The sequence below is a fragment of the Dasypus novemcinctus genome, chromosome 26 (assembly GCF_030445035.2).
Source record: "Dasypus novemcinctus isolate mDasNov1 chromosome 26, mDasNov1.1.hap2, whole genome shotgun sequence".
In the NCBI taxonomy this organism is placed as follows: Eukaryota; Metazoa; Chordata; class Mammalia; order Cingulata; family Dasypodidae; genus Dasypus; species Dasypus novemcinctus.
The window spans coordinates 51,998,595-52,022,045 of record NC_080698.1 but is presented as its reverse complement, the minus strand read 5'-3'; the positions used below and the strand labels follow the sequence as shown (position 1 = coordinate 52,022,045).

At 41.1% G+C, this 23,451-nt stretch overlaps 1 protein-coding gene across 9 annotated transcripts in view; it reads left to right on the top strand.

Moving 5' to 3' along the window:
- Positions 1-23,451, top strand: part of NR2C2 (nuclear receptor subfamily 2 group C member 2) — a 148,245-nt gene that overhangs the window by 15,429 nt on the left and 109,365 nt on the right. For 2 of the 9 annotated variants that reach the window (XM_012521945.4, XM_023586327.3), the window contains exon 2: positions 820-903. The exons of 3 other annotated variants lie outside the window; for them this stretch is intronic. In XM_012521945.4, coding sequence (XP_012377399.1) covers positions 844-903 — 60 coding nt within the window. In that variant the 5' untranslated portion in view covers positions 820-843. Of the gene's footprint in view, positions 1-819; positions 904-4,112; positions 4,261-23,451 lie in introns of those variants that run through there. 4 more of the 9 variants (XM_058288502.2, XR_009183601.2, XM_058288503.2 and 1 more) reach the window with 4 other exon arrangements.

Here is a 23,451-nt window from a genome sequence, read left to right as displayed (position 1 = left end):
TGGCCTCCCTGTTTCCTGAATTCTTTGTGGTAGGGTTATTGGGAAGTATTTGGGGAATATTCCAGGAAGTTACATCTGGAAGAGACCAGGGTGTTTGCACGCATGGCTGTTTCATCAGCTGTGCTTTCCCTGTTCGTGACCCAGGAGACAAGTGCATTGTATCTGTAGATCAAATTTTTGCAAATTTAGATCCTCAGTTTTTGCAAATGATGGCATGAATCTATTTTTTCTATTAATAGGAAGCTGAATTATCTAGTTTTCTAATCTAATGAGGGCTTAAAAATAAAAATTGATAAATTTATTGGTACCATTTAGTGATAGTGTTTACCTTTCAACATTTGAGTGAGGTGTTAGCACCTGGGTTTTGCTTCTCACATTGCTTCTAGTAACAGAAGTATAGTTGGTGATAGCAATCTAGTGCTCTATATCAGAAGTTGCTTTCACAACTATCTCAAATAGCCACCTTCTTATTCAGCATACTATGACAAGGAGCTATCCAAAAAGTGTGATTCCTGCCTCCCTGAGAGGTAAACCAAGCTCTTACAACCCAAGAGACCTGATTAAGTTCCACATTCATCTTTGTCTCTATTTACTAGAGAAAGTCTTGTTTCCAAATTGAAATGTTTCTACTAATATTGTGCCTATATTTGAAGAAACTGGTACAGCATGTCCAGATATGCTTAACCTGCTAGTTCTGTCTCCTATAGAGAACAACATATGCAGAACACAGTGCTAAAGATGAATTTTGATTCTGGTATTTTTTTTTAAGTAGCCTGGTTTCTCTCTACCTGATGGAAGTTGCTGCATCTTTCCAAACAGGTTCTCTAATGATCTTGCTTCACCATGGCTACAAATATGGAGGGGCTGGTTCAGCACAGAGTGGGGACCCAGCAGGTGGCTGAGGTGAGTGACATGGGCTAGCACAATAGCTGGCACCCTTGCTTTTGAAAGCAGTAATACATCAGTGTGCTTTGTTGTTTCAAACCAGTCTCAGTGAAATCAGCATGTGATCCAAACCCAAAGCAAGATGCTGGCATGGAAGTAAAAATAAAAATGACAAAAACACTTATTCCTAGTGTTTCTTTGAATGAGTAGGATGGCCTAGCTGCATACAATAAGGTGACTTTAAAAATTTTCACCTTGAACCAAAAACGAATAGGATTTGATGCTTAACCAACTTATGGATATAGTTTTAAATCCAAGGCCCTGTCTTAGTTTCTTGCACATTTGATACTTATTTAATAGTACAGAAGTGTGGAAGCCTTTATTCTGTGCATTAAGCTGTCATTATTGACCATCTGTCATGTACTGGGGATTGTGCTAAGTGCTAAGAAATACAAAAGTAAATGAGCCGAAGGTTTTCCCTTGAACATTCTAAGTCTGGTTAGGGGGTGAATTCCATGTAAGGGAGATGATTCCCACAGGTGGGCCTTGAATGCTGAATAAGCATTTGTCAGACAAGACAGACCTAGGAGAAGTGGGGTGAGGAACTATGCTATGGATGATGGGGAGGGCATCCTGAGCCAGAGACCTTATGCAAAGGGACAGAGACTTGAAATAGCTGGGGATGTTCAGGCAACTTGATGTGTAAAGGAGGTAGACAGGAGCCAGATCCTGAGAATCATATTTAATCTCTGGTCACTAATAACAAATTTTTTACATTCACTCTAGCAGGCCCTGTGCAAGAACTTTAATTCTTACAACCACCTTTGAAGTTGGTACTATAATTATTCCCATTTCATAGGAGAGCAAACCAATGCTCAAAGACATAGGCTACTAGCACACTGTGACAGACTGAGATTTTGACCCAGATCTGTTTTACTCTTTCCCAAAGCTCCTGCAATTAACCACATACCATACTGCAACCAGGAGCCGCTGGAAAGGTTCAGATTCACTTTTTGAACCAATACTTATATTTCTAGGGCAAGGACACAAATTTACCAAAGAATGGACAGGTAAAGAATGGATTTTTTTGTTTTTTAAACAAGACCAGATAATATCAGTTTAAAGCAACAAAAATTATGAGCAGATTTTTCTGATTTTAGGTCAACCATTAACTTTAAAGCAACAGTATAATTAGTCAACCCCTCCCCAGCAAATAATGATTAATATTAACTGAAGATAAAGAAGATAGATTAGGAAAGCGGACTTGGCTCAATGGATAGAGTGTCCGCCTACCACATGGGAGGTCCATGGTTCAAACCCAGGGCCTCCCTGACCCGTGTGGAGTTGACCCACTTGCAGTGCTGATGGGCGCAAGGAGTGCCGTGCCATGCAGGGATGTCCCCCACATAGGGGAGCCCCACGTGCAAGGAGTGCGCCCTGTAAGGAGAGCCGCCCACACGAAAGAAAATTAAGCCTGGCCAAGAGTGGTGCCACACACACACAGAGCTGACGCAGCAAGATGATGCAACAAAATAGAAGCGGACACAGAAGAACACACAGCAAATGGACACAGAGAGCAACAACTGCGGAGGGGAAGGGGAGAGAAATAAATAAAAATAAATCTTTAAAAAAAAAAAGAAGATAGATTATATAAATTTGGTATTATGTTTTTGAAAGGGCTATCAGAGTTCCAAAATACTGGAGTTAAAATGCTTATATTTATTTGTTGCTTTAGTTTGTGATAGGAATAATTACCCTGAAAATTATTGTAGGTGTTTCAAATATGTAGGGTTATTTTTTTTTTTTTAAGGATTTATTTTCTTTATTTCCCTCCCTTTCACCCCCTCCCCACCCCCAACCCCGCCCCAGTTGTCTGTTCTCTGTGTCCATTTGCTGCTTGTTCTTCTTTTTGTCGGCTTCTGTTGTTGTCAGCAACATGGGAATCTGTGTTTCTTTTTGTTGCATCATCTTGCTGCGTCAGCTCTCCGTGTGTGCGGTGCCATTTCCGGGCAGGCTGCACTTTCTTTTGCACTGGGCGCCTCTCCTTCCGGGGTGCACTCCTTGCGCATGGGGCTCCCCTACGCGGGGGTGACCCCTGCATGGCAGGGCACTCCTTGCGCACATCAGCACTGCACATGGGCCAGCTCCACACGGGCCAAGAAGGCCCGGGGTTTGAACCACGGACCTCCCATGTGGTAGACAGACGCCCTATCCACTGGGCCAACTCTGCTTCCCAATTCGTAGGCTTATTTTGCATTATTTTTCCGTTGAGGCTGATTTGGAGATTAGTATATGGATCACTGCCTTAAAAGGCCATACTATTAATTCTTTAGGAGAGAAAGAAGTAGTTAGGTTAATTTTTCTGTACACATTCAGAAAATTTACTAGCTAAAATTTTTTGTCAAATGCTCATTTCTTTTAGGAAATGGAATTTCATGTATTAATCTAGTATAACTTTTTTTCCTGGGCAAAAAAAGTGTATTTTAGGAGTCTCAAAATAATAAAAGGCATTCTTAATTTAGAGTGTGTTTTGGTTCTCCAGAGAAGCAGAACTGGCAGGAAGTGTGTGTATATCTGTATGTGTGTGTGTGTAAGCTTTATTATAGGAATTGACTTACCTGACTGGGGATTGGGAAATCCTCAATTCCATAGGGCAGGCCACAAGCTGGAAATTCCCGTAAAACTGATTTGAAATCTGGCATATCCAAACTCTGTAGAACAGGCCAGGCCGTGAGCTGGCAACACTGATGAAAGTGAAGTTGAATTCCCTAGAGGAAGCTAGCTCACTGAAGTAGAGGCAGAAATTCTTCTTTCTCACTCTGAAATCCTCAGTTCTGGCTTTTAAGACCTCCTCACTGCTGAGGGCAGTCTCCTTTGCTAATTGCAGATGCAATCAGCTGTGGGTGCAATCAGTTGACTATAAGATGCAAGTCCATCTACAAAATACCTTTGCAGTAATAATCAGGTCAGTGTTTGCTTGACTAAATAACTGAACACCATAACTTAGCAAACTGACAGGTAAAATAAACCACCACAGAGCATATAAGCAATATCTTTCTATTTCCTTGCTGGATTTCCTTGCTATTATTTTGAGGGATGTATATATGTCTTCTTTTAAATTCCAAGCTTAATAACTTTATCTACATGTAATAACTACATATAATATTAGACTTTTTAAACAAGTAAAAGAGTCTACAGTTTCATTTCAGTGATGAGCAGTAATTCAGTGAGAATAAAGTATCTAAATTGAGGGTATATTTATTCAATCAGCAGACAATGAAGAAGCATACACTGCCGCCTACCCCCCACCAGGAGACTATACAGGTGAATAATAGGACTCGGCATCTACTTTCCAAGAGCTCTCTGTCAAAGGCGGTAAGCATGAGACAGCCTATACAAGAAGGGTATATAGGGAAGGCTAGGACCTTAGGAGGAGGAGGCTCTATAGAGTGAGATTCTTGGCTATGGGATTTGACAGATTGGTTTGGTTTAAATCCAGGCCTTTCCACTTGCTATCTTAGTTTCCTCATCTGGAAATTGGAAATAATAATAGTATCTATTTATTTCATAGTGTTGATGTGAAAATTCTATTATATAACAATGTACAGAAAGCTTTAGAAGGTACCTTGCCTTTGCTCCATGAATGAGATATAGCAAAATTGTCAATTGTGTAAAGGTTTTTCTCCTGAGTTCCAAGTAAGTCACAAATACCAAATGTATTAGTTTCAGCCAAAGGGGTACTGATGTAAAAATATCAGAAATCAGTTGGTTTTTATAAAGGGTATTTATTTAGGGTAGAAGCCTACAGTCACAAGGCCCTAACGAGTTCAACTCAGTATACTCTAAGAGGTACTTCTCACCCAGAGTCTGTTGCCACGTGTTGATGCAAGATGGTGGGCGATGTTTATGAGGGTTCAGTCTTTTTCTTGACAAAGCTCCGAGGTCCCAGCTTCTTCTAATCTCAGCCATAGGCTGGGACAAGTCTTGTCTCTCTCCTGGGCCTCATTTCTCTCTGGGCTCAGCTGCTTTGCTCTCTCCACAAGGCCAGCTATAAACTGTCAGGTGAATGGCTCATCTCTCTTCCTGGGGCTTCTGCCATGTTTGATGGAGCCTTCTCTCTTTCCTCATGTATATGCTTCTCTGTGTGCTTACTTCCCGGGCTTCAGGATCAAACCTTCAAACTCTCTATCTGCCATGTCTTTTTCTTTGTGAGTCCCCACCCATGGGAGGGGTGGGGATGCAATGTCCTGCTGATGTGGCCCAATCAAAGCTTTAATCATTATTTAATCAATCAAATAAAAGTGAAACCTATGAATCCAATACAGTCTAAGGATATCACTAGTCCAGAGGAACAGACCGATTTACAAACATAATCAGTATTTCTTTTTTAATTCATAATATCAAACTGCTAAACCAAAGTAAACTAAGATAGATGAAACAAAATAACAACTTGGTGTCCTATAATGTGCTTAAATTTATTAAATTATTCAGAGAGAGAGTTTAACAGAGTGGTCGATAGTTCAGACTCTGGAGCTAGAGTGCCTGGATTTAAGTTCTTGCCTTGCCACTTGCAAGTTGAGTGCAGCCCTAGTTCCTACATCTGGAAAGTGAGGGTAATAATAATATTTACCTTATGGGATTGTAATTTAGAATTAAGTCAGGTCATGTTGTAAGAAAACCTCTTAGAACAGTGCCTGACAATAGTAAGAGCTATGGAAGTATTGATTATTGCTATTCTGTGTCTTACCTGAGGAAAATCTCGTCATTCACACTCATTTCCTTTTTGGTGGAAAATTATGAAATTTCTTTTTAAAAATATACCTGCCTCCTTTGAAATGGTCCCTCTGGTGGGAATTATATGTGTGACAGTTCAACTGTACAAACTCTATTTTCATGTAGAAGATGTTAAAACACTGGTTGGATGTTTGTACTAGATGATCTTTATGATTTCTTAAAAACTTTATATTTTTGGACATTTTGAGGATACCTGAGCTGGGACCATTAAACCAGTACATATGAATAAGGATTCCTTGGGTTTCGGACCTGTTTTTTTAAGTTGTCCCCTTTAACTAATTTAATTGTGCTTGGCCATACAAGGGAGATATTTAAAATTTTTAAATGTCCTCATTACCTTGGCCATTAATTTCTTTTCCTTAATACTACATTATACCCCAATTTTTTTCAGATATTTTGCCCCACTCCAAGATAACTTCAGAAATGAAGTTAATCTCAATTTCTTTAAAGCTTTTGTAATATCCCCAACTATAATCTTTCAAGATTTCTGAAAAATCTGTAAATGCAGTTTTCATATATTTATTTCTTCAACAGCATAACCAGTCCTTATTGATTTTTCTTTTCTAGGGAACTTTCCTAGCCAAGTGATTTTAAGATCAGAATCACATTGGTAACAGAAGCATTTTGGTGTTTAGGAATATATTCAGTAGTAGTTTCTGAACCACAGAGTTTAGTTGCAAAGAGATGCTGAGACTCCCATATAGCAGACATTCAGAATTAGGTGGATGGGCAGCGTGAGTGAAAGTGTTCTGGATCAACTTAGTTAAGCTGTACTTTTAAGAAATAACCTGGGGAAGTGGACTTGGCCCAATGGATAGGGCGTCTGCCTACCACACAGGAGGTCTGCGGTTCAAACCCCGGGCCCGTGTGGAGCTGGCCCATGCGCAGTGCTGATGCGCACAAGGAGTGTCCTGCCATGCAGGGGTGTCCCCCGCGTAGGGGATCCCCATGCGCAAGGAGTGCGCCCGTAAGGACAGCCGCCCAGTGCAAAAGAAAGTGCAGCCTGCCCAGGAATGGCGCCACACACACAGAGAGCGGACACAACAAGATGACGTATCAAAAAGAAACAGATTCCCGGTGCGGCTAATAAGGACAAAAGGGGTCACAGAAGAACACACAGGGAGTGGACACAGAGCAGACAACTGGGGGGGGGGTAATAAATAAATAAATGAATAAATCTTTAACAAAAAAAAGAACCTGCATTTCACTCTGTTCTATCGCAAGGATTATGTGTGTCTTAGTACACATTAATTGAACACACTGAGGACTCAGGACAAAAACTAACAATGCTGAAGTTTATTCAGTGAATACAGTGGTAAAGTTGTGGTGATCAGAGATGAAGATTGCCTGTGGAGTTTTTTATTTTTTATTTTTTTTAAAGTATGCTTGTAAAATGGAAAAGAAAGAAGTGAATGGGGGGGGTATGGCAACACATTTCTATTTGTGCGTATATTTGATTTCCTGGACATTCAGCCAGGATACCAGACCAGCACTTCACTAACTGCCCAAGTATCAAATAATGATAGATCCTTCGTATGAAAAGTATTTCCTAAGAAAAATAGCCATTGTATAGAAATCTTTGAAGTTTTAGAGCCAGTAATTGGAAAGCAGATTTGGCTCAACTGATAGAGCGTCCGCCTACCACATGGGAGATCCAGCATTCAAACTCAGGGTCTCCAGGCCTGTGTGGTGAGCTGGCTCATGCACAGTGCTGATGCGCACAAAAGTGCAGTGCCACGCAGGGGTGTCCCCCACGTAGGGGAGCCCCACGTGCAAGGAGTGTGCCCCGTAAGGAGAGCCGCCCTGTGTGAAAAAGTGCAGCCTGCCCGGAAGTGGTGCCGCACACACGGAGAGCTGACACAGTGAGATGATGCAACAAAGAGAGACACAGATTCCCAGTGCTGCTGACAAGAATACAAGTGGACACAGAAGAACACACAGTGAATGGACACAGAGAACAGACAACTGGGGGGAGGAGTAAGGAGAGAGAAAATAAATAAATAGATGAATCTTAAAAAAAAAAAAAATAGAGCCAGTAATTGAGTTTAGTTCAAAAACTGTCTTCTGGGAAACGGATGTGGCTTAACCATATAGGAGGTTCAGGATTCAATGCCCAGTGCCTCTGGTGAGGGCAAGCTGGCCCACGTGGAGTGCCGACCCATCCCAGAATGCCACCCTGCACAGGAGTTGTGCCTTGCGTGGGAATGCTGCCCAGTGTGGGAAAGCTGCCCCGCGCGGGAGTGCTGGCCAATGCAGAGAGTTGGTGCAGCAAGATAATGCAAAAAGAGACAGAGGAGAGAAAATAAGACATAGCAGAACGGGGAGTTGAAGTGGCACAAGAGAGTAATTGCCTCTTTCCTACTCCAGAAGGTCCCAGGATCGGTTCCTGGAGCCGCCTAATGAGAATAGAAGCAGACACAGAAGAACACACAGCAAATGGTCACAGAGAGCAGACAGTGGGGGGAACAGGGAGCAGGGAAAGCTAAATAAATCAAATAAAAAAAAAACAACTGTCTTCTAAGATAGGAAATTCTACATTTAACATTGATAATTAAAATTTGCTATACTTTTTTAAACAAAGTTTTTATTTTGAAATAATTTGATTTACTGAAGAGTTGTAAAAATTGTACCAAGAGTTTCCCATATACCCTCCACCCAATTTCTCTCTTTTTTAAAGATTTATTTATTTTTTTTAAAAATCCCCCCTTCCTTTTTGCTCAATGTCTGCTCTCTGTGTCCATTTGCTGTGTGTTCTTCTGTGTCTGCTTGCCTTCTCTTCTCCTTTTCTCTTTAGGAGGCACCAGGATCCAATCCTGGGACCTCCAACGTGGGAGAAAGGCACTCATTTGTTTTTGCCACCTCAACTCCCCGATCTGCTACGTCTCTACCTGTCTCTCCTTTGCATCTCCCTTTGTTGAGTCATTTTGCTGTGCCAGCTCAGCTCTCCACAGCGTGGGCTGTTAGCTCTCCATGGCACAGGCCAACTTGGCTTCACCAGGAGGCCCCGGGAATTGAACCTGGGCCTCCTTCCCATATGGTAAATGGGAGCCCAATTGCTTGAGCCACATCTGCTTCCCCCAATTTCTCTTAATGTCTTCTTTCTGTTGAGACCCAGGGCATGATTCTACGTTTCACTTAGGGCCTTGTCTCTTACTCACCTTTGACACTCCTTGTTGAAATTTGGTTTTGCCTACCACAAATAAGAGCAAATAAATAGTAATTAAGGTAAGCTATAGCTGTGTACTGGAGACAGTCTTATATTGGTCTTAGGTAAAACAGAGTTTCTCTAACAGTAAAAATTAAATGATAAGTTGCATTAACTAGTCTTATAGATTCTATTTCTATCTGAACTTTATACCAGGAGGAGACCTCAGAGACCATCTTTTCCAGAAGTTCTTAATCCAGTGGCTTCAGTATGTTTAGGTTTCCTAAAATGAAGAATGGTGAATTATTTTTAGGATTTAAAAAAATGACAGTCTTATGTGCATGTAAGATAAGACTGCAAAGCGAGCAGACATTTCAGGGGCCTTTGCTTTGGGTTGGAATTTTATCAGTGTACTTAATGTTGAATTCCCAAACCCTGATAGTGCTGGTCAAAAGCTTGGCTTGGTGTTTTGTATTAGTCAGCCGAAGGGGTGCTGATGCAAAATACCAGAAGTCTGCTGGCTGTTACAAAGGGTATTTATTTGGAGTAGAAGCTTACAGATCCCAGGCCATAAGCATAAGTTACTTCCCTTACCAAAGTCTTTTTTCACATGTTGGAGCAAGATGGCTGCTGACGGCTGCAATGGTTTAGGCTTCCTGTGTTCCTCCCTTCCACGTTTTGCTTCTCTCTGGGTTTTGGGTTCTGGGTTCCTCTCTTCCCAGGGCTTGCTTCTTCCTGAGCTCAGCATTCCTCTCTTCCTGGGGCTTGCTTCTCTTTCCTCTGTGAGCTTACGTCCCAGGGCTCCAGCTTAAGGCTTCAGCATCAGACTCCAAGATCAAAACTCCCAACATCAGAAACCCTCACCTCTGTCCTTTGCCATGCCTTTTATCTGTGAGTCCCCACCCCAATGCCATAATGACGTGGCCCAATCAAAGCCTTAATCATAACTTAATCACACCCAGGTACAGACTAGATTACAAATACAATCCAATATCTATTTTTGGAATTCGTAACTATATCAAACTGCTACAGTGGTTATGAATGTGTTTGATTAGTTTTAGAGTGGGAAAATAAGCAGTTTCTTTTCTTTCTTTCCTTTGTTTTTTCTTTTTCTTTTTTTTCTTTTTTGCAATTACTTTTCAAAAGTTCAGTTAGTGGGCTTAGAATCTTTCAAAATCTGGGATTTAGTGGAGTGGAAAATAATGAAAAAGGATCCTCGGTGGTAAAATTGTTAGATTCAGCCCTCTCATCCTCTGATAGGCCTTAGCAGTGTTTTAGAGCTATGAAGAATTATGTCTTCAAAGAGTTTTAATTATAATATGTAGCAGTGCTCATGATGTACTAGCTGGTAAGAAAGTAAGATATATAACAGTATAACATATTCCAGTTTTGTAAGCTCTTTATGTTTAATTTTATCCATGGTTATAAGCCATGTATTATAATACAGCATGGCAGTTATTATGTTAAGCTCTTTGAATCCATTATCTCATTTAATACTCCCAATAACATTACAAAGAAAGCATTACTATTTTCCCCTTTTACATAAGAGAAAATAAGTTGGCAGGTTTCAAAGCCATAGCTGAGTGACTGCAAGCTTTTAATAGCTACATAATAAATGTCATCCCATCCCATCCCCGTCCCCCATTCCACCCCCCACCCCCACCCTGTCACAGAGTATCAGAAGTATGGCTAAATCCAGGTTTCTGTCAAATATATTTACTATGGAATTGACTATGAAATTAACAAAGAATAAGGTCAATTTTTTAAAAAGGAATAGTTGACAGATGAGAATTTGTAACTGAAGTAGTGGGAGCTTGAATCATAGCTAACAGTGGCATTCATTTTGCATTTCAAATCTGAAAAAACATGGATTTTTCTTGTTTTCTAGTAAAGGGCTTCAGAATTTTTTTAAGCATTTGAGATTTCCCTCTATAATTGGAAATTTAAAGCACATACATGCACATATACTAAGTGTATTTCTTTTTTTAAAGAAGATATATTTTATTTCTTTTTCCCTGCCCCCTTGTTTTTCACTTGCTGTGTCTGTTTGTCTTCTTTGTTTCTTTAGGAGGCACTGGGAATCAAACACAGGACCTCTGATGTGGGAGGGAGGTACCTAATTGCTTGAGCCACCTCTCCTCCCTGCTTTTGTTCTGTCTCTCATTATGTTTTTTCTTCTTGTGTCTCCTGTGTGTCAGCTTGCTGTCTTCTTTAGGAGGCACCAGAATCCGAACCAGTGACCTCCCATGTGGTAGGCAGGAGCCCAGTTGCCTGTGCCACATCCGCTTCCCCTCAGTATATTTCTTTTTTTTTGCTTTTCTTTTTTTTTTAAAGATTTGTTTATTTTATTTATCTCTCTCCCTTTGCCCTCCTGCATGTTCTTTGTCTGCTTCTGTTGTCAGCGGCATGGGAATCTGTGTTTCTTCTTGTTGCATCATCCTGGTGCGTCAGCTCTCTGTGTGTGCGGCACCATTCCTGGGCAGGCTGAACTTTCTTTCACACAGGGCAGCTCTTCTTATGGGGCACACTCCTTGCGCATGGGGCTCCCCTATGCAGGGGGGCACCCCTGCATGGCAGGGCACTCCTTGCACGCATCAGCACTGCGCGTGGGCCAGCTCCACATGGGTCAAGGAGGCCCGGGGTTTGAACCGCGGACCTCCCATGTGGTAGACAGACACCGTAACCACTGGGCCAAGTCCACTTCCCCCCTCAGTATATTTCTTCATCATTGCCTGTATGAAAGAAAGACACTTTCAACTCGATACGATGTTTTGAATCAGGGGAAATTTACGAGTTAACTTGATGCAGCATAAGTCTCTTACTATTTGACAGAAAGAGACCACTCGTATACTTAAAGTTGCTTGACTGTTTACACAATGAAAATTAGGGGCTTTGCAATCTTGGCAAGGCTTTTCCATAAACCCTGGGTTAATCTAAGGGGCTCTTAGCTATCAGACACTCTTTAAGCAAGAAAGATTTTGCCACTACTGAAAAAAATAGCCTAATTCTTACTATTCCACTACTTTTTAAGACCAGCTTTTATATCATCATTTCAGAAAACTTAATACTTCCATGTAAGAGGAATATATGAAAGCATAGGGTTTTCCCAGTTCTTGATCCAAGCTTAGTATTGGTAAGGTCACCTCCTCAAGAGGGAGAAAACAAAACCATTGATTGCCCAGATTTCAGATTTCCAGTGTCCTGGAAAACCCAGCTCATTATGATTAAATTTTATTAATTCTGCTCTCTTACAAACTGGACATTTCAAGTTCTCATTTTCTTGTCACAGTAATATATATACTAGATTAAAATATTGGATAGTATGGTGTAAGGCTTGAAATATCCTGAAGCCCCCATCCATATTCTCAGATTTCCCTCTACATTCACATTTCTTTCCTTCTAAAAATATCTTCACCCTACCATTTCTTGATTTATCAGTTCTAGGCATTGTCTTGACTTACCATTATGGACAAAGAAAGTTTAATGTTCTTTCAGTATTCTGTGACCTATCGGTGTTCTGTGTTACTATATTATTAAAATATCACACCTGCTTCCTAGTGTCTCCAGCATGTTTGTAAAACCCCCTGAATACTATTTTTCACACAGATACATTGAGGAATTTTCAATTTTTCCTTTCTCATGTGTGTGAAAACATTCCTTCTAAAGCCCTCTGCCCTCCTGCTCCAGTCCTCACTGATTGCGTTTTAGGCCCAGTACTCAACTACCATCCTTTCCCTCTCTCCCATGGTGGATTTTTTGTTTCCTGAAGCCCGTTTTTTCTCTTTTATTTTTCTGATGGCTAACATGTTCTCCTAGCTTCCTAGGAAAGGGTACATCAGAGGTGAATTGTTTTGGAGCTTATTATCAAAACATTCCTTTATTTATACTCACATACTTAATTGATAGTTTAACTGGAAATAGAAATTTAGGTTGAAAAAGTTTACTTCAGAATTTTGAAGTCATTGTTTGTCTTCCAGCTTCTAATGCTGGTGATGATAATGTCAGGGCCATTCTCATTCTTGAATCTCATAGGTCTCTCCATCTCTCTCTCTCTTTTTCTCTCTCTCTCTCTTTCAACTGTTAAGATTTCTTGATTTAGAATCTGACTCTGGTGCTTACCAGTTGCATGAGCATTTCTTCAACTATCAAATGGGGTTAATAATTTTACTTATTTTAGAAGATTATTGTGAGGACTAAATGAGTCAATGCATGTAAAACATGGCACATACCAAGAAATATGTTATGGCATATAGGACACACTCAGCAAAGTTTGGCTGCTGTTGTGCTTATCATTATTATTATTGTTCTTGTGTTTTCAACTTTATATTCATTTATGCTATAGTATTTTTAATTTCAGGGAACTCTTTCTTTTTTATAGCAACTTATTATATCTCTAAGGATGTGAATTATAGTTATTTTTGCTCTGGTTTTTTGTTCTTGCATAGTTACTGCTTTCCTCAAATGGCAAATGATCCTTAGTGTCAGTATTTATTTAAGAATGAAGCAGTTAAAACTGAAAACTAACAAAAAGCTTTTGTACATGCGTAAGGCTCATCAGTTAGTTTGGTTCAGTTTTACTATGGAATGATTGGATAGGTACCCTTTCAATTTGTCCAGGCAAGAATTCTTCAGTTTCCTGTCTGAGGGGTATTTGCCTTGTTGCCAGTCTTTTTTTAAATGTTTTTGTCCCTTGAAAGCTATAGCATAAGGGTGTGGATAGAGGGCTGTTCCATCATTTATTACTTTAACCTGTACTTTGTCTCCCTCTTTAAGAACTGAAGAATAGAGCTCCCTCCTTTGCTGTGAAGGTGTATTTGATGTCCATGGGTTTGAATCCTCCTTGGTTCAGTTTGTCTCCTGACTGTACTTTTTCTCCTATGGTGGGATGAGGAAATGGTGGTGATGATAGTGAGTTGCCTGGCTTGTACCATAGACATTTAATCAGTCATCTGGTTTTCAGCCTACTTTACAGCCCTGCATTCCATGGAACCTAGTGTTCCAGTACTGAGTCTTTCTAGCACTCTGGGGTAGGAATTAGCTTGTTTCTCATTTAGTATTCCCTTCTGCAGTCATTTGGGTTCAGCTTTGTTCATGTTGCTGAGTTTCCACCCCAATATCTATCTGCTTTCCATTTTCTAAAAGCTTGGGCTGTTAGCTCCTCATCTAGTCTTTTGGTCCTTGTTGGTTTGTACCTTTTTCTCCCTTTGATCCTTTACTCACTTTTTAATGTGGTTTTGTAACTGGATTTTGTCTAGGTTCTTGACAAGCTACAGAAATGAATTTCAAGAGCACGTTGGGTGAATTAGGCCAGTAATTTATTAAGATAGAGAAGGAAGAGAAATGGGAGAAAATAACGGATCATGGGTCCCAGGTAGAGAGGAAAAGGCTGAAAAGTGAGGATCCAATGATAAAGTCTTTGGGAAATATCCAGGACTTCTCCTGACTTCTGGAGGAAATCTTGTTCTGAATGGTAGAATTGTGTGTGTGGAGGGTGGGGAGTGGGGTCTTCCGGCAATCATCTTGGTATAATTGATGCCCATATGGACTTCTTTTCAGGTTCCAGATCCATCCATTCCGTCTTACTGGCCAGCTTCATTCCCCCCTCCAAGAGTTTACACCTTTATTCTTAAAGGGGTGTTGAAGGGAGATGGTCTTTTTTCTGTAGCTATTTCCTGCTGGTTAGGGGCAGTAGGCCTTACCTGACAAGGTATAAACCCCCCCTGCTGTTCTATTTCAGTTGGAGGAAGACAGATCTGGCATCCTGGGCAAAGCTAGATGAAGTCCCAATATGACTAACAAGATGTTGATTTCTGGAAGAAATCGCCTTGATTAGAATTTTGAGAATATATGGTCCCACTAAGAGGATACTGGACCACAAAAGTAGAAAAGACCAGGTGCCTACAAAGGCTGCATTTTCCCAAAGTTGTTTGTGGGAAACAGTGTTCTTTGTTCAGTTATTTTATATGATTGATTAACTCTAGGGAGAGATTGCAGTAGGCAACTGTGTTAGGTATAAATGGCCAATCCCAGTTCCTATGGTAGAGGAGATGAATGAGAAGAGGGATTGCCCTTTTAGTTACAATATAGGGAGAAATTACAGGAAGTGAAAACAGACAAGATTTCTTAAGGGGTGTTTGGTTTGCCCTCTCCCTAGCAATAGGCATTTGACGTAGAGTTAGAGGGAACATCTGACTTTGACAGAGACACTATTTAGCTTTTTCTCCGGAAGAGGGATTTTAGGCCATCCAGTGACTGGCATTTGTACACCCCATCAGGTGCTTCTGGTGAACTGGCACTTTCTTGGGCAGCTGGTTTACTCAGGATTAGTGCACCAAGTTGGAAATTTCTTTAACTTTTGTAGCTGTAGGAGTGATCAGAACTACAGAGTAAAGTTCTTTACATTTTGACTCTAATTGAGAGTGAGGCTTGTTTTTTTCCTAAATTGTCATCATAACCTGGTTTCCAGGTCCTGGGTGAGGAAACGTTTTCCATGACCATCTCAAAGGGGCTAAGCTGAAGTGGGTTTTAGCCACCTCGTTTGCCATTTCCCTTTTGTTGGGAAAATGCTTAGGCGTGGTAGGATGGCATATGAATCTGCTAGTCTTCCCCAGGGTATGAGCAAGACAGGTTCTGGAATAAGGGTTAGGAGAGAGGCCTGGGCTAAGCACATTCATTAACCACTTAGAATATGAAGTTTACCAGGACTTTTAACATATTCAGTATTTTTCTGTACATGGTCTAGAATAGAAAAGATATCACCATAATCATCAGGCGTATATCTAGAGTAGGAGATAGGTACAGTACTTAATACTAACTAATTTACTACTTAATGCATAAGTTTTTCTTTGCACTGCAATTAATGGATTTAAGTTTCAGGTTAACCTTACATGTTATTTCTCCATAGGAGCAGGCCATAATGCCAGTTGTGTTTAAGTTCTATTCACAGTACTATGGTACTCATTGCTCTACGTGGTATGTCCTTGAGACAGCCAGCATGTTGTAGGACTGTTGATCCTAGAGAGAAGCTAGGAAAGTAGGCTCCAGTATTCCACTGGCCTGGTATACTGCGCCCTTCAACACTATGAAACAGTGCCAGTTTGGGGGTGATATTCATTGTACATTTGGCTATATTGAGCCGTAGCTGGCTGCTGCAGGAGTTTGAAACTGTGATGTAGTCTCTATCGACTTCAGGAGCACAATCAGAGATGTAGTATATATCTTTTTTATTTTAGTGGTTAGTGACTAATTTAGCTAATTACTCAAATGGAGAGGCAATCTGCAGTGTATTGAAGGTCTGGTTTGAATACATAAAGAGAGTTTGACAATGCTGTAGTCTATCTCTTGATTTTTATGTACTTTTTAAATACTTTAGTGCAACGTGTAACATATCATATGAACCTAACTTTAGCGGTATTTTCATTACCACCACTTGAATATGCTGATTGAGGTGGCTTCCAACAGGTTTCCTTGTTGTGAACTTACTTTTTGCCATTAATATCTATTTAGGTTTCTAATTAGTAATGGCTTCCTGGAATTAGCCATTTAAATGCTTCAATTTAGAAGGTACTTTTACAAACTCTTTATAATTGACCACAACCACATAGACATTGTATTGCAATTAGCAACCAATGGAATTTACTTTATTCATTTAAATAACCATAGGCAAAGGCAAGGGGTGAGGCTAGGCTTGAGGTGACCATTAACAAAGGTAAGGTAAGTTTAGAATTTATACTTACAATAGTAGGTTTAGGCTAGATCTCCCCTGTTATATTTTTAGTTATTATCCTTCTGCTGTTTTATAATATAAAGGCATCTGTAAATTATCTTAACTCTTAGTTACAGTTTCTAGTAAGTTTTTACTTTAAGGCAAATTGGGTATCTTTATTAACTAAGCTATAAGAATTTCTTTTTTTTAGATTTTTAATTTTTTATTTATTTCTCTCCCCCCCCCCCCCCCCCCAGTTCTCTGCTCTCTGTGTCCATTCGTTGTGTGTTCTTCTGTGTCTGCTTGTATTGTTGTCAGTGGTACCCAGAATCTGTGTCTTGTTTTTTGTTGCATCATCTTGCTACGTCAGCTCTCCATGTGTGCGGCGCCATTCCTGGGCAGGCTACACTTTTTTTGCACTGGGCGGCTCTCCTTATGGGGTGCACTCCTTGCGCATGGGGCTCCCCTATGCAGCGGACACCCCTGTGTGGCATGGCAGTCCTTGCGCGCATCAGCATTGTGCGTAGGCCAGCTCATCACACAAGTCAGGAGGCCCTGGGTTTGAACCTTGGACCTCCCATGTCGTAGGCGGATGCCCTATCCATTGAGCCAAATCTGCTTCCCTATAAGAATTTTATTAGTAACAATTTGTGGAGTTTTTCTGCTTTTCTAGCAGTTGAATTAATTCCACTTGTAATTTATACATTAAATCCACTAGAAAGTACTGACATTTAAAGACTCTTTTTTAGGTTACTTTTCACCGTTATCCAATTTGTAACAGGTGAACCCCAAATCTGATTTCCTAGGTGCAAACAAACTGACAAAGTTAAGCACAGATTAAAACAGAAGAGAAAATTTTATACACTTAGCATTTCTAAGAACTTTTTTATTTTAATTGATGGCACATGAGGTTTCTTATTTTCTAGGAGAGGTTTAATAACTGGTCTGGATCTTGATTTCCATTCACACCTTTTATAGGCACAACTGAGTTTAAACTGAGAAGGCAGTTTCTAAAGGAGTTATTCGAAGTTTGCAGTTTATTTTCTCATTTCTTTAAGGAGACACGATGTGGTTTCTGGGCTTCAGATCTATCTGTTCTCTTTTTTATACTGGTTTAACTGAAATTCAGGGTTTCATACAGAGGCTGCTCTTGGTTATACTGTGGCCGTGTAGACCTGCAGTAGGCATAACTTCCGGATTTTTGAGAAGACACTACTATGGGGAGTTTACTGGTGGGCTAGAGACCAAGCCCATTATTCTAGGAAGAATGAAGAAGTGCTTTTTAGTCAACTAATCAGGCATCCCAGAGTCCAAGTCTGACTAAAACATTTACTGATTCTCTGTTCTCAGCATCCTGAGAATTATAATTTCAGAGTTTTGCCTACAGGCGTCCCTGTGGCCAGCCTAGGTCCTGGGAGGGTGAAGAGATAGGACCAATGCACCCAAGCCGAGTTGGTGGGAGACGAGTTGGTGGGAGACGTTCTGAGCAGTTACCCCAAATCAAAGGGCCTGAGACAAATCTCAGGGGCTATTTGACTGCCCTCTGAACGGAAGGGCCCAAAGAATGGGGGCCATTAAGAGTTTACTGCTCTGGTTTTCCACACCCCTACATTCCAGGGTTCAAGACTGACTGCACTGTTACCCAAACAGAAGTTCCTGAGTTAAATCTCAGGGAACGTTTGGCTACTCTCTGATTCCTGCCAGTCTGGGAGTCACAGAACCCCTGCTCCCGGGCATTTCTGGGGCCTTTCTGGACTTGGAAGACAGACCAAATAGATCGGATGCTTTTCAAGCTGAATATTGCTCCTTCCTTAGAGAAGGGACAGAAAAAGCTGCTTCTTATTTTTCCAGAGGACTTAGACTCAGTCCTAGATTTATGACTTCACTGTCTGGTAGTTTCCCAGCTAGAACAGCCATCAAAAGGTCATTAAGTGATTAGAGATCAATTGTTCTAGCTAACAGGCCTTGGAGCCCTGAGGCAGTAACTTCCTTGCCAGGGAAGGCATTTTCAGTTTTACAGTTTTTAAGATATTCCAGAGCATTTTAGCACAAACCTGCAATGATAAATTCAATAGTAGGAAGTAGGAAGGTAAAGTGGGTAAAAGTTAATTATGCAAAGCTGTCCTGACCTGGGAACTCCCACAGCATCCATTTTGGTCCTGCCCACCACCTTCCCACTTTATCCCAGACCAGCTAGCTGGGTATGGTCTGATAGAAAGGTGGACCAGCAGAGGTGTGGACCCTTTGGGAAGGGCAAGCCCCTGGCTCTCTGTCATTGCCTTGCTGCCGCTGAGGGGAGAGGGTGGGAGAAGGCAGTGGCAGCCAGGCCCAGGGGCAGAGCTGACTAAAAGGGCTTGAAAAACCTCCTTCACAGCATCTGGCATTCTGCCAGGGAACCTCTGTCTTGGCAGAACCCTGCTTTGAGCTGCTGTCTTGTGCCCCAGCCCTCTCCGCTGGGGTCAGATCTTTTAAGCCTGGGTGCATGGCATGGATGCAGAAAATTCACACTTCCCAGCCTCTTCCCTCCCAGGATTACATCCTGTGGGGGCTCGAAGGAGAACCCATCTAAAATGGATAACCAAAGGATGGCTTTAAACAGGCTGTCGACTATTATTTCATTCACCAATAAGCTCTTCTCTGGCTCGCCAAATATGTAACTGAATTTTGTCTAGGTTCTTGACTATGCTGCAGAAATCAATTTCAAGAATATGTCAGGTGAGTTAGGCCAGTAATTTATTAAGGTAGGGAAGGAAGAGAAATGGGAGAAAATAACGATCATGGGTCCCAGGTAGAGAGGATGGGGCTGAAAAATGATAAAGCAGGCAGATTTATAGCTTACAGTTCTCCATTATAGCTTATAAATGTCCAGGTTTTACTTGTGTGGCGACCATGGCAGGACAAAAAAGGCAAGAGCAGGGCACAGAAGGCAGGAACAGGCACATGGACCGGCACTGGGACATGGTGAAGGCAAGAGAATAAGAGGTCTTTGTGCTTGCTGATGTTTTTTTGGGTTTTTTAAAAATTCTTCTCTTTCTTTTTTTTTTATTTTTATTTTTATTTATTAATTTGTTTGTTTTTATTTTTCTCCTCTCCTCCCACCCCCCGCCCCCCAGTTGTCTGTTCTCTCTGTCCATTTGCTGTGTGTTCTTCTGTGACCACTTCTATCCTTATCAGCAGCACCGGGAATCTGTTTCTTTTTGTTGTGTCATCTTGTTGTGTCAGCTCTCCACGTGTGCGGCACCATTCTTGGGCAGGCTGCACCTTCTTTCGCGGTTGGTGGCTCTCCTTACGGGGCGCACTCCTTGCGCGTGGGGCTCCCCTATGCGGGGGACACCCCTGCGTGGCAGGGCACTCCTTGCGCGCATCAGCACTGCGCATGGGCCAGCTCCACATGGGTCAGGGAGGCCTGGGGTTTGAACCTTGGACCTCCCATGTGGTAGGCAGGCACCCTATCCATTGGGCCAAGTCCACTTCCCTGCGCTTGCTTTTTAAACCATTAATTATTCCGCCCCTTTGCTAATGGCAGGGGAGGAGTTCCCGCTATTTGCTGTTTTGGCTGATTACCCCACCCATCAGTCCCCTGGGAGGGTCCAATGGTAAAGTCCTTGGGGAATATCTGGGGCTTCTCCTGGCTTCTGGAGGAAATCATGTTCTGAATGGCAGAATCTAGTTTATGTGAGGGGGTTCTTCCAACAACTGTCTTGGGATTATTGATGTCTGCGTGGACTTCTTGACAGGTTCCAGATCCATCCATTCCCTATCTTACTAGCCCGCTTCAGTTTGGGAAAGGAACAGAGATGATAGGTGCACATGAGTATTTGCTCTATTTAACTGGAAGTCAGGGAAAGTACTACTTACTGGTAAAGCAAATTAAAATTGTTCTTTGAGGGACTTCACATTACTCTAGCAATGTCATTCATGTTTCATTCAGCAGGTATTTAAGGAGTGCTTACTATGCGCTAGGCATTGTTAAAGTTTTCAAGATAAGGTCCCTGTCAGATGAAATTTCTAGAGGAAATCAGAGAAAAAACATCTAAACAAAAATAAAATGTCAAGAGGGCAGTAAGTACTATAAAGAAAAGTGAAACAAGGGAAAAGAGCTAGAAAGTGACAAGAGTTACTATCTAAGCACATTTAGGAAGGACTCTTGGAAGTTGATATGTAAATTGTGACCTGAATGAAGGGAGAAAGTGATTCATGTGAGTATCTGATTGTGGGGGTTAGTGACCTAGATAGGCGTTCTGGGCAGAGAAAACTATAAGCATCCAGTACCTCAGGTGGGAACATGCTTTTTAACATATTCAAGGAACAGCAAAGAGGGCTGTGTGGACAGGAGTGCAGTGAGCAAGGGAAAAAGTAGTAGATGATGAAGTCCATGTGGTAGGTAGGGGCCAGACCATCTTGGGTTTTAGAGGCCATAGTCAGGAATTTCCGTTTCATTCTAAAAATGTTGGAGAGTTTTGAGCAGGGGGATGACTTGACCCAATTTTTGTTTGCAGAGACCAGTTAGAGGCTCATAAGTAAGAGATAATGGTGGTTCAGACTAGGTAGTAACAATGGAAGAGGAATGAAATAATCAGATCCTGGTGTATTTTGAAGAGCCAGTAACATTTGCTGATGGATTGAACCTAAGGTGTGAAAGAAAGAGTCAAGGATGATAGGATTTGAGGCCTGTGAGGATGAATGGTGATACCATTTACTGAGGTAGAGAAGACTAAGGGCAAGTGTAGGTTTGGGGGGTTTGGACTTTCAGATGTCTCTTAGATGGTTATGTAAAGATGTTAAGTAGGCCGTTAAACCTATATGAGTCTGAAGTTCTGAGGAGAGATTGGAGCAGGAGTTATCAGATACCGCACTCATTAGCTGATGTCACCTGACCAGACAGTTCTAGATAAAGAAGGGAGGAAGTCTGAGGAGCCCTGGAGTATGCCAAGTTTCTAAGTTGGGAAGACAGAGAAACTTCAAAGGAGAAGAAATGGTTAGCAAGGTAGGTGGAAAATGAAGAGAGTAGTATCTGTAAGCCAAGCATTTTCTGCTATTACATGATATATGCATTTCTGGAAAAAAGTTCATCTGCACACTAAAAATAACAGAGCTTATGGAAATACAGTGTTCAGGGTAGACCAAAGCCCGAACAAAAATAATAATCCTAAAAAAATATCAACACAACTGTAAAAAGACATGTTCGATTCCCATTAATCAAGTATTAGTGTAAATATAGTATTTTGTCTCAAAGTGAAAGTAGCTTTATGAAAGAGAATATAAGGAAGAGTTAAGGATTCTGAGTTATTTAGATGAAGACAAAATGCATAAAGATGGAGGGAGGGAGCAGAAACACACAGCCAGGTTAGGAGAAGAGGAAAAACCTGGTATGAATAGGCATCGCCCAGGACACTGAATTCCCTTGCAGCCTGCTGCAATGGTGTCTTTTGCATTCTGTGGCTGTTACATGGTAATACAAAACACTAAGGAATTGGGAGCAATCACTCATGAATCAGTGTGGCTTCCAGTTACATGACATCATTTCTCTATGTAAAGTTTTACAGGCTTACATTCACATTATAGAAATAACCTTGGCACAGAACAGTAATATCTGTTGAACGCTTACTTTGTGCCAGACACTGTGAGACTATATTAGTACATATTACCTCATTTGATCTTAACATAAAGCCTGTGAGGTGGTACCATCACTTTTTAAAATTAAGGAAGCTGTGCCTAACCTCAGGCACAGGAGAGATTAAATAATTTGCCTACTGTCTGATGGTTCGTTATAAGGTCATAAAGGGCCAGGACTTGAGTTGATGTCCTGTGTAAGCTCAAATTGTTGGGGGAACATAGAAGCAGAGACAACCAGTCCTCAGAGAAGAGCTGGAGATTGACCAGACTCTCAGGACAAAGCAAAGAGGAGTGACTTTGTGGCCTGAAAAAGATGGAGAGAGAAGCTGCCTGGCGGCTTTTTAAGTTGCTGTGTAGCTTTGTTGTATATCCTGAGTTTGGGTTCTGTTGATGCCACTGGTATCCTTCTAACAAACCTACCCTTTACACTTGTGCAAATTTGAACTTCATTTGTAACCAGTCAGTCACTAAAACTGTACTCAAGCCCTACCAAGTTCTAATAATACGTTACATTTCAGGGATATAAACTTAAATTTTCGAAATAAATAATTTGACTTCTTTCCCCATGAAATTGAATGTTATCTGTTGGGGGTTCAAGCCTGTGGCTCTCAAGTATGAATATGGATTGGATTTGGGTGGGAAGGGTGCTGTGGAGAAACGTCATGAGTAGAGAGAGTGAGCTTGACTTTGTTTCCATTGTTTTTTGTTTGTTTGTTGCCTTAGTTTTTATTTGACTTGAAGGGTCAAGTGAAATCTATTCTGCAGTTTCCAGCCTGTAACCATTGTTCTGGATTTTATGTAACCATTTCCTTGCTTTTGTCTGTGACTTTTACCACCTATGTTTAGCTTCCTAAATAATACCTTATTTATTTTTCCTGACTTTAAACATTAAATAAAAGGAATTCTTCTGTGTTTATTCTTCTCTGATTTACATCTCTTGTTCAACATTGTGTTTTTGAGATTGAGATTGTCCTTGTTGATATGTACATCTATGGATCACTCATTCTCACTAGTATAGGATTCCATTGTAGGAATATACCACCAGGTATTCATCCATATCACTGCTGGTGGACATTTGATTATTCCCCTACTACCTTTTTTTTTTTTTATTCCCCCTTGCGGCTTTTTTTTTTTTGGCTTGCTGTTTACTTTCTGTGTCCATTTGCTGTGCATTCTTCTGTGTCTGTAGTTATTATTTATTTATCCATTCATTCATTCACTCACTCATTCATTCATTTATTTCCACCACCTCCTTGCAGCTTGCTTGATGTCTGCTCTCTGTGTACATTTGCTGCAGGTGCTTCTG